The 15,612-nt window shown below is 37.9% G+C and overlaps 7 protein-coding genes across 7 annotated transcripts; 3 read left to right on the top strand and 4 right to left on the bottom strand.

The window, feature by feature from the left end:
• The first annotated feature begins 319 nt into the window (after nt 1–319).
• Nucleotides 320–698, top strand: LOC117786596 (endocuticle structural protein SgAbd-6-like). The gene has a single exon (XM_034624933.1). It carries the CDS (start codon nt 337–339, stop codon nt 649–651), a length of 315 nt encoding a protein of 104 aa, XP_034480824.1. The 5' UTR covers nt 320–336; the 3' UTR covers nt 652–698.
• Nucleotides 691–1,294, bottom strand: LOC117786595 (endocuticle structural protein SgAbd-6). The gene is made up of 2 exons (XM_034624932.1): nt 1,197–1,294; nt 691–1,119 (listed from the first exon to the last, which is right to left on the bottom strand). The coding sequence occupies exons 1-2, from the start codon at nt 1,203–1,205 to the stop codon at nt 814–816; spliced, it is 315 nt and encodes a 104-aa protein (XP_034480823.1). The 5' UTR covers nt 1,206–1,294; the 3' UTR covers nt 691–813.
• Nucleotides 1,295–2,756: 1,462 nt separating this feature from the next.
• Nucleotides 2,757–3,200, bottom strand: LOC117787490 (larval cuticle protein 65Ag1-like). Its single transcript, XM_034626032.1, has 2 exons — nt 3,051–3,200; nt 2,757–2,990 (listed from the first exon to the last, which is right to left on the bottom strand). Exons 1-2 carry the CDS (start codon nt 3,164–3,166, stop codon nt 2,792–2,794), a joined length of 315 nt encoding a protein of 104 aa, XP_034481923.1. The 5' UTR covers nt 3,167–3,200; the 3' UTR covers nt 2,757–2,791.
• Nucleotides 3,201–4,960: 1,760 nt separating this feature from the next.
• On the bottom strand, nt 4,961–5,406 carry LOC117787049. Its single transcript, XM_034625494.1, has 2 exons — nt 5,198–5,406; nt 4,961–5,138 (listed from the first exon to the last, which is right to left on the bottom strand). The coding sequence occupies exons 1-2, from the start codon at nt 5,404–5,406 to the stop codon at nt 4,961–4,963; spliced, it is 387 nt and encodes a 128-aa protein (XP_034481385.1).
• Nucleotides 5,407–6,151: 745 nt separating this feature from the next.
• LOC117788273 (larval cuticle protein 65Ag1) lies at nt 6,152–6,762 on the bottom strand. The gene is made up of 3 exons (XM_034626991.1): nt 6,689–6,762; nt 6,529–6,623; nt 6,152–6,467 (listed from the first exon to the last, which is right to left on the bottom strand). The coding sequence occupies exons 1-3, from the start codon at nt 6,695–6,697 to the stop codon at nt 6,221–6,223; spliced, it is 351 nt and encodes a 116-aa protein (XP_034482882.1). The 5' UTR covers nt 6,698–6,762; the 3' UTR covers nt 6,152–6,220.
• Nucleotides 6,763–8,975: 2,213 nt separating this feature from the next.
• LOC117787048 (pupal cuticle protein 20) lies at nt 8,976–9,829 on the top strand. Its single transcript, XM_034625492.1, has 3 exons — nt 8,976–9,180; nt 9,238–9,455; nt 9,510–9,829. Exons 1-3 carry the CDS (start codon nt 8,976–8,978, stop codon nt 9,801–9,803), a joined length of 717 nt encoding a protein of 238 aa, XP_034481383.1. The 3' UTR covers nt 9,804–9,829.
• A 1,481-nt stretch (nt 9,830–11,310) lies between these two features.
• Nucleotides 11,311–12,807, top strand: LOC117787043 (PR domain zinc finger protein 13). Its single transcript, XM_034625488.1, has 2 exons — nt 11,311–11,890; nt 11,987–12,807. Exons 1-2 carry the CDS (start codon nt 11,311–11,313, stop codon nt 12,805–12,807), a joined length of 1,401 nt encoding a protein of 466 aa, XP_034481379.1.
• Nucleotides 12,808–15,612: the final 2,805 nt, after the last annotated feature.

Below are 15,612 nucleotides of genomic sequence, written 5' to 3'. Positions count from 1 at the left end.
AAAACTTTAGATATTGTAAGTTTGAACATTTTTGAGTAAATTGATTTTTCGTTTTAATATTTTTTATTGTTTCAAGAAAATAGTATTTTGTATTTTTTTAGATTTTTAATATTGTGTTGAAACAAAATGACAATGATTAAGACAAGAAACTGTTGACCAAAAATATTAATACTTTCAACAATAGGAGCGGCAATTAACACATTTTGGTCTCAACATAGATAACTATGTATCTGAAAAATAAAAAGTGTTAATTGCATTTGCTGTAGTTGGAATATAACTATAAAAACCACATGGAATTGATGCCACAACCACTCAAGTCAACAACAAGTGAACAACATGAAGTCCGTCCTGATCTTTTTCTGTCTGTGCATTGCTCTGGGATTGTCAGCACCACCCGGTAAAGAGGAGGTTCACATTGTGGAGCAATCAGCGGATGTCCAAGCAAATGGCTACAAATTATCCCTAGAGACCAGTGATGGAACCAAGCGCAGTGAAGATGCAACAGTCAAGAATCCTGGCACTGACGATGAGGCGCTGTCTGTGAAGGGATTATACTCCTATGTGGGTAACGATGGTGTTACCTACACGGTAAATTTTATCGCTGACGAAAACGGTTACCAACCACAAGGTGCCCATCTTCCACATGTTTAGAAAACACTCGTGTATGCAAATAAATGAAACGCTTTGTAATCCATTAATCGAAATTCCATTTTAATACGAGTAACAATTATAATGCACGACACTAACTTGACTGACTGACTGACTGACTGATGCACAGCACTTCACTTTCGACCGCCACAGGCTAAATGCTCACTACTTGGGTATATGCGCACCCTCCGGCTGGAATCCATTCTCGTCGGCGACAAAGTTAATGGTATATGTCTGTCCGTCGGGAGCTACCCAACTGACAGATCCGGTCACCGAGAGGGATTCGTTCTCGGTGCCAGCATTGTTGACAACCGCCTCCTCTGTGCGTGTGGTGCCATCGCTCAGCTTATAGCTGAACTTGTAGCCACCAATGCCAATGTTATCCGACTCATATTCCAGCACTTCCACATCGTTCTGGGGACGACCGCTGCAGGAAATGGCAGCCAGAACAATCAGACCAGCGACTAGCATCTGTTTGAGAAATCCAATTGACATTAATATTAGATCCTTTATTTCGCAACTTCTACATTTTATCTCCATCAATTTACCAATTTCATCCTGTCAAGTGTTTTGTGGAGCGTTCAAATGCGTTCAGACAGACTCTCGAAGATCCAATGTTGCAAATGTAGCGTCTTCGTTCAATTTATACTGCATTCACGGTTTTTGCAAACGTCATAAATTTGCACAATTGTGGAAGAAGACTAACGTGGCTCTGGCGGTCGTCCGGTAATGTATTTAAGTTACCACCAGTGCAACAACAACAACAGCAACAACAGCAACAACAACAGCGCCAAAGTCGCTGCGACAAGTAACATTTAACGCGAATTTGTGCAGCGACATCGCAAATTCAATGCATATTTTGGCATAACAACTATATAAAACGGTTGGTAATAAACTTAGATAATATACTTTTTACTATTCTCTATTCTGAAATAAAAACTTTTACGTTTCATTTCAATAAAGACTTTATACGAAAGTTTATTATTTATATTTAATTTTATTTTTATTTTTAATCTTTTATTTAATTTTTATACTTGGATTTTTTTGTTTTTTGCCGACTGCTTTTAGTCGTGGATAAATAAATAAATAAAGCCATACAAAGATATTTCTACATTTTTATTACAAGTGCATATATTTCTTAATATCTTTGAACAATCCCAAGTGTATATAAAATTCGATATGGAATCTTCTTGTCCCCGAATGTCTGTTTAATGGATGCGTAAATAGTTAGCTTGACTTTTGTACAATATGTAAACACTATACTAGTTGATGGTTTATGGCTTAAGTTTCTTGACGACCAATGTGTTTTAATGTTTATTTTAGGTAAGCTGCCGACATACCAATTTTTACATGTTGTAAGGACTCTCATTCAAGAACCACAAGAACCACAAATCGCTGTCAACCGCAAGAGGGCCGCAAGTTCATTTCAAGTCCGAAATTCTACCACACAATACACTCAAATCGTCGTTGGCTATTAGCTATTGGCTATTGGCAATCGGAGAAACCAGCGAATCTGACTTTTGACATATGCAACGGCCTTTGCATCGTTCGATTGATGTTTGTCGTTTGTAGTTTGTAGTTTGTAGTTTGCAGTAACAGCAGCATAGCAACAACAACTCTCATATAAGTTTCTACTCGTATTCAGCATTTGTTTTGTTTTTGGTTTTTGTCTTTTGGCTTTTTATTCTTTACAATTTATTCCACCTTCGTTGACCGCTACAAGTCGAAGCAGCAGCAAATTGGCAAGCCAGTCAGTCGGGTTTACGTTCAGACCGTTCCGCCATAACTAGCGGAATACTCACATTTTAAATAATATCAATTATTTAAATGCTAATATGATCTGAAATTACCTATGGCCCATAGTTATAGATATCCTTCATACCATTTAAAATTAATTAATCGAGGACTCCTTAATTATTGTGCTAATAAAAACATCTCTGACAACAATCGATTATCTTTAAAATAAGCATTTATTGCAGTGAGTGTAACAAATTATATCCTTTAATTCTTAAAATAAATCGTAATTTATTCCTGTGAAGCAGATATATGCCTAAATGTTTGCATCCTGATTAACAAAATAATAAAAGCAGTTTTGTTTTTTTTTTTTTAAACAATCATTTTATTAAACACTTAAAGAAGATATTTAAGCTTGTGGTGCCACGGGCAAATGAGCGCCCTGAGGCTGGAAACCGTTCTCATCGGCAATATAGTTGACTTGGTAGGTTTGACCATCGTCGGCAACGAAACTGAAACTGCCCTTAGCGGAAATAGCCTCCTGCTCTGTGCCAGGATTCTTAAGTTCGCCCTGCTCCTCTTTCGTGGTGCCATCAGATGTTTCCAAGCTGCAACATAAATTTCAAGGATCAGTCTATGTTTGTTTGACTTAACTTATGGTAACTTACGCATATTTGTAGTTGTCGATTCCAACATCTGAGTCCAATCTTAAGATTGTCTGCTCGTCAGCAGGTGCTGCCAGAGCCACAGCGAAGAGGGCGACGAAGACGATGAGGAACTTCATGTTTAGATAAATGTAGCGCGTTTGAGACTTCAAAGGTAACTATACATTTTGGGGCTGATCCACTTGGTATTTATAGCAAAATTGATGGTTGATTAGCATTAGCAAATAATAGGGAAACTAGTTTAGTGCTAAAAATGATCAAAATTCAAAACTTGAATTTAAAATGAATAGTTATGTGGCTTCAATAAAATTAAATGTATACCAAAGTATATTCAAATTTAAAACTACTCATTGGCATTTATATATACAATATACATACTTATGTGCATATACTAACATTTAAATATATTTTTATATATATTATATATAAAAATATGTCTGATGACTACATGAATTTAAAACTAAATTCGCTTAAAATGCTTAAAATATGCAATAGAAGACAAGTCTCTTTTTCTATACACATCTACTCCAGAATTATAGTTAGAATAGCAGAGCCACAATTGCTTCTTGGATGCTATTGCTTTACATATGCTTAATGAATAAATAATAATATAATATATGGATGGTCATGCATGCAGGTATATATAAAGATTTGCCTCTTCTTCACTGTCCCTTTTAATACAAGCTAAATGATAGATAGAGTTATAAGCGCATTCGTCTTCAAATTAATTATGATACTAGCACCTTCAAGGTCAGCACCAGTGTCTCGCCAACTGGCTCTGAGCCCGGCTGTCGTCACAGATGCGACTGTCGCACACACGCACGCATAACCTAAGCCAGATCTTTGCCAGACCCAGACAGATCGGAATACCGGTTTTTTGGATGGCCAGCGACATCTTTTACGTTTCTGCTTTTTATTATAGCAAGACTTAAGCACCATAGTCTTTGACAGTCCAGTAAAATTAGCACTTGAACGATAATGACAAAGTTTTAATATCAAGTTTCTTCTCCCAAACTCCACCGTTACCCCAAGCGACTTATCTAATACATTTTCAAATATTCTATGAATCGATATTTGTTAATTTATTTATTTATTTAATGAAAACTACGAGTAGTTCACCTACAGTAACTATTTGACAGCTTAAAGCAAAATAAGGAATAATTGCTGTGAACCAAAAACAAAAATATATTACAAACGTTTTAAATTAAAGCAAAAAAGATAAGAATCAAATTAAATATTGGGAAGCATAAAAGTCTGGGAGTTTTATTTGAATTGAGGAAAATGTTAAAATATTTAAGATGCAATTGCATGCCCAATTCAATAGTATAAAAACCTTAGGAGTTTCTAAAGATGAAATATCTGTTTCATACTTTTAGGCAGCGTAACTAAAGCAGCTCAGAAATATATGATCAGTAAATCGTAAAAGCCGAACGACATTACATGGCTGAATGTTTTTTATTATATTTGCTTTTTGAATATTTTGTGCATATTAATATATATTTTGAAATAAAAAATCATAGTACACATTTTGAGTTTTAAAACAGAAAACAACTCGAGTTGAGTTAATGATGCACAAATATTCGTTATTTCCAGTTCTATATTGTATTCTGTTTTTGGGAGAATCGAAAGTCTTTTTATTTTAACTGCAGAGTTAAACTAAATTGAAAACTTTAATGCGTTTTTTTTTAAATCTTCACTTTGCGATATAACTAGCTTAAAGTATACAGAGATAAGGTCTCTGTATATTTTTTGATTCATCTTAATGAACAAATTTATATTTAATTCGAATTGATACGAAAACCACTTAATCTACACTTAACTAACACAAAATGGTCATGTTCTAAATTCGATGATATGCATTAATTTTTTTGAATAAAAAGTAACCACTGCGTTACACTGCACTGCACGGCATTTCATCCAGCCAACGATGCAAGCGATTTAGGTGAAAGTTTTCGATTTTTAAGACCTGGTCGCCGCGAGGGTCGATCGTTGCGATTAAGGCTATTGGCATTCTGTAGGTCCTCGCTGGCAGAGCGATCGTTAAGCAACTCGCCAACCTCCTCGCGATGTGTTCCATTGGGCAAGGTGTAACTGCAAGATCATTAAATTCGTCCCAGTTATATTATAGGTATAAATTCGCATCAACTTACCCGAACTCGTAGCCTCCTCGAGTGGGTATATAGGAGAACTGCTCGATAACCACATCGCCGAGTTGTATGTCCAACACTGTGCCAGGTGCATATGAGGCCGAAGAACCGTTCTCTGCTCCCCACTGAACACATGCCACCAGCAACAACAACAACTTTACACACTTGTGTTTAGTTTTCCAGCTTCCCACATACGGATTGTTATTGTTCATGGCTCTCAGTAGACGCAACCGTCTCGAAACACAGCTAGCAATAGATTAAAGACTCGCCATCCAACGAACCCGAGTCACAGAGATGGGAACATAATGAGCCCCGGGGTCGACGCATAACGAATATGAATGTACCCACATATGTGGGTAAAGTGGGTAAAAAAAAAAAAACGCTGAGTAAGCCCAAGGTGCAGGTAACATGATTGCTTCACCTGCTGTCGTTGACGTTGTCTTTGTTTTGAATTTGCATAAGGAAAGCAGTCAAAGCAAAAGACAAAACTTTACATTGACAAAATAGAAACTCATTGTAAAACCCATAAAAGGAACACGACGGCTTAAATGCCCTACGAGCGATAACTACAAAAACCTCTTGTTTTCTATACTACAAGTACAATACATAACTGGTTGTACCGAGAATTGCTTTAAGAATTTAAGTAAAGTAACATGAACATAATCAAATTATGTACACTATAATCAGATAATTTATGAAATTCACCAACAGTTTGACGCAGCTTAATCATCCACACCAAATGTGATACCCTTACATTCATTTGGAGTTTAACTATGCGTGTTACAAGCTCGTAAATCAAACTGCTCCCAAGCTACGCTTTGAGTTAGAAGCTTTGAGCTTTAAGTTTTAAGCTTAGCTGTGATAATAACCCTATGAAATGTGCTTTTAATTTGAGCTTTGTACACTCTACAAAAAATTATGATTGTTTTGTATCTTCATTTTTGTTGTATAGAAAAGTTGTCTATAAAAATAGAAAATTTGTATTTTAATTAAATTGTATTTTCATTGATCACAAATATTTAAAATCTAAGCCTTATCTTTAGCTGGTTGCACTTTGTGTGCCGTAACATAAGGCTGGAAGCCATTTTTATTCGCTTTATATAAGACCTGATACTCATAGCCGTCGGCTGATATGAAACTATATCCACCTCGATACTCCACTGGCCTTAGCGTTTCTGTGTCATGTGGTCCTTCAGTTGTCTGACGATCCGGATTCACTTTGACCTTGTAGGTAATATCCTCAGATCGCTGATAGCCGTTATCAGTCTGAAAACTGTGAATATTGCCAAGGGTTAGTTAAAATATTTGAATATTAAATAAATCTATTAATATACCCAAAATGTAGCTCCTCCTCACGCTCCTCTTCCACTGGCGCCGTCATCGCCAATGGCAGCAACAACACCATGAGAAGCAACAGACTTTGTGGCAACTGTACAAAGCAACAAGAAAGCATATTATTTAATGTGAAATATAACTTTCTGCCGAAATACGAACCAATTTCATAGCACTCAAATTTAATGGAATTATTTGTATTGAAAGATTTCTTAAAAGTTTATACGTTCTGTTCTGTTCGCCTTCGTTTCTCAGTTTAAACTGAATTACCTGCGACTAAGATGGACTTAGACAGCGGCTCAGATGAGCAAAGCAGCCGAAATAAGTCTAAAAGATAATGAAAACAAATACATAACAGAACATCCACTCACCGTATTTGATTGCGTCATAGTTTATGGCCCAACTTTTTGTTCTTAGCATCCGTAGCAGCTACAAGCAAGAACAACAAGAACAACAACAACAACAAGAGCAACAGCAAGAACAAACACAAATGTGAAGAAAGCTAACTACAAAATTCAAAGCGAGTTCTTGTTTTCTTTCATTAACTTTTGCTAAAACATCTTTAGATTTATGTTTAATATTTAAACTTTGGGTTATTCCTCAAGGTCTAAACTATAAACAAAATTTCACAATGCGAATTCTCAACATTGATTGTTCTTTCACATTTGCAAATTAAATTAATTAAATAAGAATCAATTAAGCTTACAAAAATTGTTTTTTATAATATATTATAAATTTCTAATTTTGTTTTTACACCTCAAATTCAATATGCAATTATTCTTTAAAATAAAAGTAAAATGATTAAAATAGAATAAATGTAAAATTAAATTTTGATATACATACATAGTTTGACTCTGCGGACTTTTCTTTGCTCAAACTTGTATACTAGGCTAATGAACAGTTGTTGAGATTCCCGCGAATCAGATATCGTAGTATATCTGTATCGCATATAGAGGCTGTCAATGCAAATAATTTATCAAAAAGATTGACTTAAAATGTTTATTTAAGCATAGTAATCGGGTCTAACCCTCCCTCGGCCACTCGGCACACTTCGTTGGCCAGTTGCTAATTCAGTAATCGACAAAAATGGCAATTAGATCGTTTCGCTCTGTCAAAATGCACTTTATGAAATTTTGGTTTTTCCTGCTCGTCAAATGCGGGCGCGAAATATGTGCAATGGGTGCGTGGCGAAATGACCATGAAGATATGGATATAGATATGGATGTGGATATTTAGATATAGATATATGAAGAGGGCGACCGACAATTGTTGGTTTAGGTAGCCGGTGCAGTGCTTGGTGGTTAGTTGGTTGCCTGGTTGGTGGTGGCTTGGCAACTGCCAACTGGCAACTGGCAACAGCTGACGCTGACACTGAAACAGGTTCAAAAATCCACACAGCATTCGCCTGGGAAGACGTCAGCTGCGCGCCAGCACATTACAAGTAGGACAAGCTGCAAACAACATTGCCATTAGCTTGGATGGCCATGGCCAGGGATGCCAGTAATGCCAGGGATGCCAGGTTACAACGAGTGTGCCACCCCAACGATGCAATATTAGCGTCATCAGTGACGGCACAAGTTGAGCTACCAAAGGCATACCGAGAATTGGCAAAAAGTTAATAGACGATTGACTAAAGCCGACAACGTTGTCCTGTTAGTCCAGAGGCTTAACACCCCCTTTTGGGATGGGCAAAGTGCATTAGAACAGGCCGTGGGGTTGCTTCTGCAGGTGTTGCCTGTGCCGTGCCTGATCCTTAACAGCACCCTCCCTCTCTCTTCTCTTCTCTCTTTGCTATGTCGAAAATTGCCATTGAATTAAAAGTTTTGTTTGTGGCCTGGCCGGTTTTGTTGTCTTTAGCGATTAGTTTCAGGCATGCCAGATTCTGAACACACGATTAATCAGAATATTGTCATTTCTTGGATTTATCAATTCAGTATGTATCTTAGTACTACACAATCAAATACTTAATACCTTTTTGAACTGCTTTTCAATTGTATAAACTTGTGAATATAAATTATGTTAATATATTTTTATTTATTAAAAATTTCCTTTTATTTATCTAATTTTTAAGTGCTACAAGAATTTCCTCTAAAATGTATATGTATAATTCAACTACTTAAAATGCACATATTAAATCTTTTATTTTTGAATTTTTTTTAAATATTATTTAATCACCTTTTTTTACTTTTGTATCATTTAAAAATAATATAGTGTGTTTTTTATTTTTCTAATCACTTTTTAATTTCAATAAATGCTTATTAATTTAAAGCCGCCTTCATTTTCTTGCAGTGTAGTCGCATTGGCCCAGTTTCGCTTCTCATTTTCAAATTAAATTTTAAAGTCACACACGTGACTGACCCCCAGGAGCAACAGGTTGTGGTCAAATGCAATTGTGGGCCATATAAAAACCCCAACGTCGGTCGGTCAGCAACATCAGTGAGTGGAAAAAATGAGTGGGGCAACATTAACGCTACTTATGCTCATCTGTTTGGGTATTGTTGGTGCACAGCCAGCGGGTTATCCAAGTGCTGCACCACCGGCAACGTATTTGCCGGCCAAGCCACCAGCGCCTGCACCAGCGAAGCCCGCACCACCCAGCAGCAGCTATGGTCCGCCCAAGAATGGTAATGGAAAACCACCGCCGCCTAAGAAGAGTTATGGTCCTCCAGCCAAACCACCTGCACCACCTAAGAGAAGTTATGGTCCTCCAGCCAAACCACCTGCACCTCCCAAGATGAGTTATGGACCTCCACCTGCACCGCCGGCTCCACCACAAACCAGCTATGGACCGCCTCCCAGCAATGGCAACTATTTGCCTCCGTCTAACGGTGGTGGTGGTGGTGGGGGCAATGGCGGGGCAGGATCTGGTGGTGCAGATATACCCATAATCAAGCTGGAGTCGAAAATCAACACCGATGGCTCCTACATGGTAAAATCCTACACCAACTTGTCACCAGTTTCTAAATTCATTTCTCTTTTAAAGTACGAATATGAAACGGGCAATGGAATCAAGGCCGAAGAGATGGGAGGTCCCGAGGCTCTGAATGTTGAGGGCTCCTTCTCCTACACCAGTCCCGAGGGTCAGGCCATATCCTTAACGTATATTGCCGACGAGAACGGATTCCAGCCACAGGGTGATCATCTGCCGACACCTCCGCCCATCCCAATTGAGATACAGGAGGCACTGGACCAAATTGCAGCTGGTGGCGGATGTCATGACTGCGATGACAACGAAACAGGTGGAGACAATGGTGGCTATGTCTATCGCAGAAAGTAGGCTCCCATCCAAGTATAATAATAATAATAAAATTGCGTGTAAACTCTGCTCCCAACATGCTGTTTCCTCTGACTTATTTAAAACAAGCAAACACCAAGCAAAATTTGGCTTGTGCCGGTCTCTCTTCACCTGGTCTGGGTCTTGATTTGATTCTGTGTTTGCCTCTAAATTGGCTGGCATACCTCACTCAAGGGCTGTTCTCGCTGCTACCTCCACCCCACTCCACCCCACCCCTTAAGCGGTTGAGCCTGTGTGACTGGCAACACATGTTTTTCGCTTTGTCCTGTTGATCGCATCGCGGATATTTGTTGCGGGGGGGTTGATGGCTTTGTAGTAATGAAAACATTAGTGTCGTAGCATATTTTTTCGTACACAGGAGCGGATTCAACAAGCATGCGGTTGGGCCCGATTAAGTTAAGCGCGCAAACACGATGTTTTGCACAGCTGACATAATAATTTTATATTTCCAGTACAATATTAAGATTATTTTTCATAGAAAACTATCTGTACGTATTTTTAAAATTCTTGCTGACTGAAAAATATGATACGAAGCATAAGAAAATATACGAAAATAATAAGAAAAAAAAGACTATCCAAGAAAAACGCATTTTTCTTCTTTTATATAGACTATTACCTTCTGGTCATCATTTTAATATTGGAAAACATGAATTTCTGAAAAGCACTTTTATATTTTTTGCTATATAATATGTACACGCTTGGGCGCATTCTAGACCGCATGTCGCCTCAGTTGAGAAATCACGACCCACCCTAAACCACAAATAGTGAAACGATACACACCCATATATTAAGGCATTATCAACAGGGGATGGGGAGTGTGTGTTGCAGGGGATGCGAGGGTATTGACGAAAGCGAATGCGATTTGTATATGGTGGCATTACAATAACAATAAGCATGCTACGCAACGACAACGACAACAAACGATCGTTTAATTTCAATTAAAAGCCAAAAAGGGCCAACGCTTGTTGAGTTGAGGGATGCGAGATGGAGGAGGAGGAGGAGGAGGAGGAGGAGGAGGATAGGAGTGGAGTATGAGAGGATTAGGCATAGGCATAGGAATACGCACACTTGCTACAGGGACGCTTAGCTTGGCTTAGTGCCTTAGTGCTGGGTACATGATGTTGCACTTGCCGCGCACAGTCACCACCATGAGGCGAAGGACCAGACCAGAACCAGGACAAGCACCAGGCGAAAGGGATGGCCGACCGGTCGGCTGGTTGCTTGCTTGCAAGTGTGAGTGAGGCGGTCGCAAAGTGCGTAGCAATGTCAGGCGTGGCAGGCTGGCAGGCTGGCTGGCTGGCTGGCTGGGAATTCTTGCACTTGACGCTAGTGTTTTGACACTGCAAGCCGTAACAAATCCAAAACAACGGGGCGGGCAAGGACGCGCGACACGGACAAGGACATAGGGGAGGATGCTGTGATGGGCATGCGGTATAAAAGCAACGCCCGGCTTCCAATTGGAAAACAGAATCAATTCCAAACGCGAGCGATGCACACTACAGCTCAACTGGATAACCTCGAGTTGGATGAATCTGTGAATCAGGCACAGCCACCGAAACGTGGCTCTGGCATGATCTTTCGCATTGAGCAGCTGCTGCCTGGCAGTGTTATGACAACAGCACCCACAACACCTACAGCAACAACAACAACAACAACAACGACTCCAGTGGACATGGCAACAATCACAAATCGAGAGACGACGACAAAGCGAATGCGTGGCAACTTACGTCCCGGTGTTTACACCGCACAATACACACCAAAGGACACGTGCTCCAATGTCGTGCCGACGGCAGCGCTGCTCAGCTGCATGACCACGCCCACGCCGAGTGATGTGCGCGCCCACTGTGCACTGGCGAACGGGGAGTTGGCCATGTCGGCGTCGCTGCTCAGGCAGATCAAGCTATCGGAGGACATTTACAGCTTCAATGCGCTATTTGAGCTGCAGGCGGGACAATTGCGTATACGCCTCGTGCGCGATGTGGCACGCGAGGATGAGATTGTGGCCTGGTTTGGCGAGGAGCTGGTGCTGCTCATGGGCATACCATTTCTCACACCCTTAAATATACAAGGTAAGCATGAGATGAGCGGATAAATCATAGTGTCAACTACACAAAACATTTAAGAGTTTTTTACATTACTAACACTTCGTTATCTCCTCTAAATAGGAAACAGTCGCTACACTTGCCACTTGTGTCACCTGACCTTTGAGACGCCCCATCCGCTGAAGATCCATCTGGCTTTGAGCTGTGGCCGCAGCGTTATGGATTTGCTCTGGATGCGTTTGCATTACGCACTCAAGACAGCGGCACGATCGGCAGCCACAACAACAATTCCACCATCCCCACCGTTGGCCACCTCCACCTCCACATCATCAGCATCCCCCACTCGAACACCGCCCCCGCCACCCTCAGCGACTTCTACACGCTTCTCCGCCTTTCGACCCATGGCATCGATGCAATCGTTGACACTGCCGATTGCCAGCTCTCCGCCGTCGACCGCCACACTCTCCTACCTGCCCTCCATGTCGATGGGTGCACCGCTCTCGTCGCATCCAATGAATGCGGCGGCACAGATTGAGGCGATTGTCAGTAACATGGGTGCATCGAAGCAGGGTCATCTCTGCATCTACTGCGGCAAGGTCTATTCCCGAAAGTACGGCCTGAAGATTCATATACGCACCCATACCGGTTTCAAGCCACTCAAATGCAAGTTCTGCCTGCGTCCGTTCGGTGATCCCAGCAATCTCAACAAACACGTCCGCCTCCATCTACAAACCCCACTGCCCAGTGGCAGTGAATCGGACATAAATGTCGATGGGGATCTCGAGGCGGGATTTCAATGCCAATTATGCAACAAGACTTTCGCCCGATCTCGGGATCTGCAGCGACACATGGAGACACGACATGGTGGTGGCACCACAGCGCATCCGACAACCAGCACAGCAACAACAACAACAACTGGCACAGCGATGTCCAATCAAAGCTGAAAGCTGAACGTCCATAATTTTCCAGAATTTAGCATACTTTTGTGCGTCCGGCTGTGATACAGAACAAGATCCAGGCAAGAAGATAACCTTGACTGAGAATCTAGATATTAAATATACGATTCGTAATTATATCATAAAATGTCTTTAATTTTAACTGGTTTTATTCTTACACTTAATACAAAAAACCCGTTAAACTGAAAATTCGAAGCGACCAGTATTTTCTTTTCTTTTTAACTAAATAAAATATATATGAATTTCTTAAGTATTTGAAGAAGTGTCAAGGGCAACAAAGTATGGAAAAATGAACTGTGATGGAAAAAATTTATTTTTCCAATTTTGATGCAGTGTTAATAATGACCAAATTGACTTTCCAAAATGAAATCGGTAAAATTTTGACAAAGTTATGACTGTTTAAAATTTTGGTGGAAGTGTCAAGGGCAAATTATGGAAAAATTTACCATTAATGGAAAAAAATTTAATTTTCCAATTTTAGTGCATAAAAATCGGTTAAGTTTTGACAAAGTAATGATACTTTAAAGTTTTGGAAAGAGTGTCAAGGGTAAAGTATGGAACAAATTAACAGTGATGGGAAAAAAATATAATTTTCCAATTTCGATGCAGAATTAAAAGAGGAATATGTCTTATCTAAAAACCATTCTACATATAGATTAAAATAAATATCATTCCTTACACATATTTAATACTTTTACTATAGCTGTATGATATCCGATAGAAATTGCAATCACACACAGATTAAATTTTTTTTTAATAATTTTATTCATAACTTTTAATACGAATTCAAAGTTGAACCTCTTTCGAATAATTCACAAATCATATTATTAGACAATGAACGCTAATATTTTAGAACAATTATCGCATACATTTACAAACTTATGTGTGGATTACATACGAATGCTATTCATTCACATTCACTCATATTTTTACGAATACATTACATGTGTGAAAGGACAAAGCAATCACCAGTTTATCCTTACCTAACTATTGACATACAATATGTATATACGTGTGTTCGTGTGTGTTAATCTGGGTGTGTGTAGAAAAACTATTGAGCAAAACATTTAGTGGTCTAAGAAAAATATTCAAAAATACAAGATTTATAATTACAGATAGAAAATGTGACGGTAAGTTAGAAATATACATGTATGTATAGTATATGTTTGTATATAGTATAATTAAATATTTAGTATTTATATAGTTCGGAGCATTAAGTTAACTATTTAGTGAGATTATTGATTATTGAACCAAATTGTTTTATAGTTTTTTTCGCATCTGGTTTTTATACACTTCTACAAAGTTTAAGGCACTACCTCAAGAAATTTCTGTTCCAGAGTGTCCCTTGGGGATTGTTTCAATTAGTTTTATCCGAAAAAAAAAAAAAACAATGAAAACTAAAACAAATTTTTAGCAAGCGATGTGAACTAGAATTTAGTATATAAATTATGCACATCTAGTGTGTATGTATTTGTAAGTATTAATAAGTGTGTATTTATCACTTTATTGCAATTGTTATGATTTTATTTAGTATATTGAATATTTGACGATACGTTTGTGTTCGTTTGTATGTTTGTTGTTTTGTTGAAGTCTCTACTCGTTATTTAATATATGTATGTATATATGTTATTAGACACCGATCGTAATTCATTAAGACGTTTAATTAGGAATACAAACATTTAGTATACAGTACACTAACTTACTTGGGGATATTGGAATTTGAATATTTATTGCATTGTAAAAATCGTAACATAAATTCTTACATGAAGCACACTTGGGTTCTGTTCACTATATACTATTTACTAATTAGTCATTAGATCTGTTAAGTATTATTTAATATGTTTTATTTCAACGTGATTAGCTTACAAATTTATATGTATTCTCATTTCGCATTAACAAAATATTAATGTTGTTTTTAGGGTTCATCTTAACAAAAATCATTTCAATTACTTTTTAATGTATGTGTATAGGCATGTGTATTTTTAAATCGTATCATGAAGTTTTGGTTTTATTACAGTTGCGTACTCATCGTTGTTGTTCCCGCTGTTGTTCTTGTTCTTTAAGAGATAGTTTTTTAAGCTTTTTCTTTCATAACTACGCATTAAATGTATTAATTCACTTTTTGGTTTTCAAATGGAAACCTTTGTTTAAGTAGATTATTTTTTTTTTTTGGTTTTTTTGGATTTTATTAAGTTGGCTTAGTTGAAATACTGAACTGCTGAACACACAGACAAAAATGTACGTCAAGTTTTATAAACGACAATTAAATTATTATTTTTTTCACTCTTAATGCTTAATGCAATTGTTAGTATTAAAATGCATGCATATATTTTTTATATATGTATGTCTATATAAGTGTAAGTGTATTTATCCGATCAAGAACTTTTTTATTTAATTTTTTTGAAGACTTTAATGTTCACAATTGTTGTTAGTTTTATTGCATGGGCTGCATGCAACATATTGGACGTTTGGTATTTTGCATTCTTATTGTTTATAATTATAATTATTACAATTAGTATATTTAATGTGTATGCACTTAAACAAACTGCTTAAAGCTGCGCACAAGACTTTGTCTACAATTTTGTTATTTTCAAATATTTTTCTGTATTGAGTTTAATTTTGGTAAATCAGCTAAAATGTATTACTTTTAGTGTCCAAGTTGAATGTTTGCTTAATATATAAAAGACACACAGTATGTAAGACTACATATCTACTTACCAATACTTATACATATACAAATACATATGCAAATGCATATGATAAGTGGTTAAATGATTTACAACAAATTTTATA

This window comes from Drosophila innubila (genome assembly GCF_004354385.1).
Source record: "Drosophila innubila isolate TH190305 chromosome 3L unlocalized genomic scaffold, UK_Dinn_1.0 0_D_3L, whole genome shotgun sequence".
In the NCBI taxonomy this organism is placed as follows: Eukaryota; Metazoa; Arthropoda; class Insecta; order Diptera; family Drosophilidae; genus Drosophila; species Drosophila innubila.
This window is presented reverse-complemented; position numbering and strand designations above follow the sequence as displayed.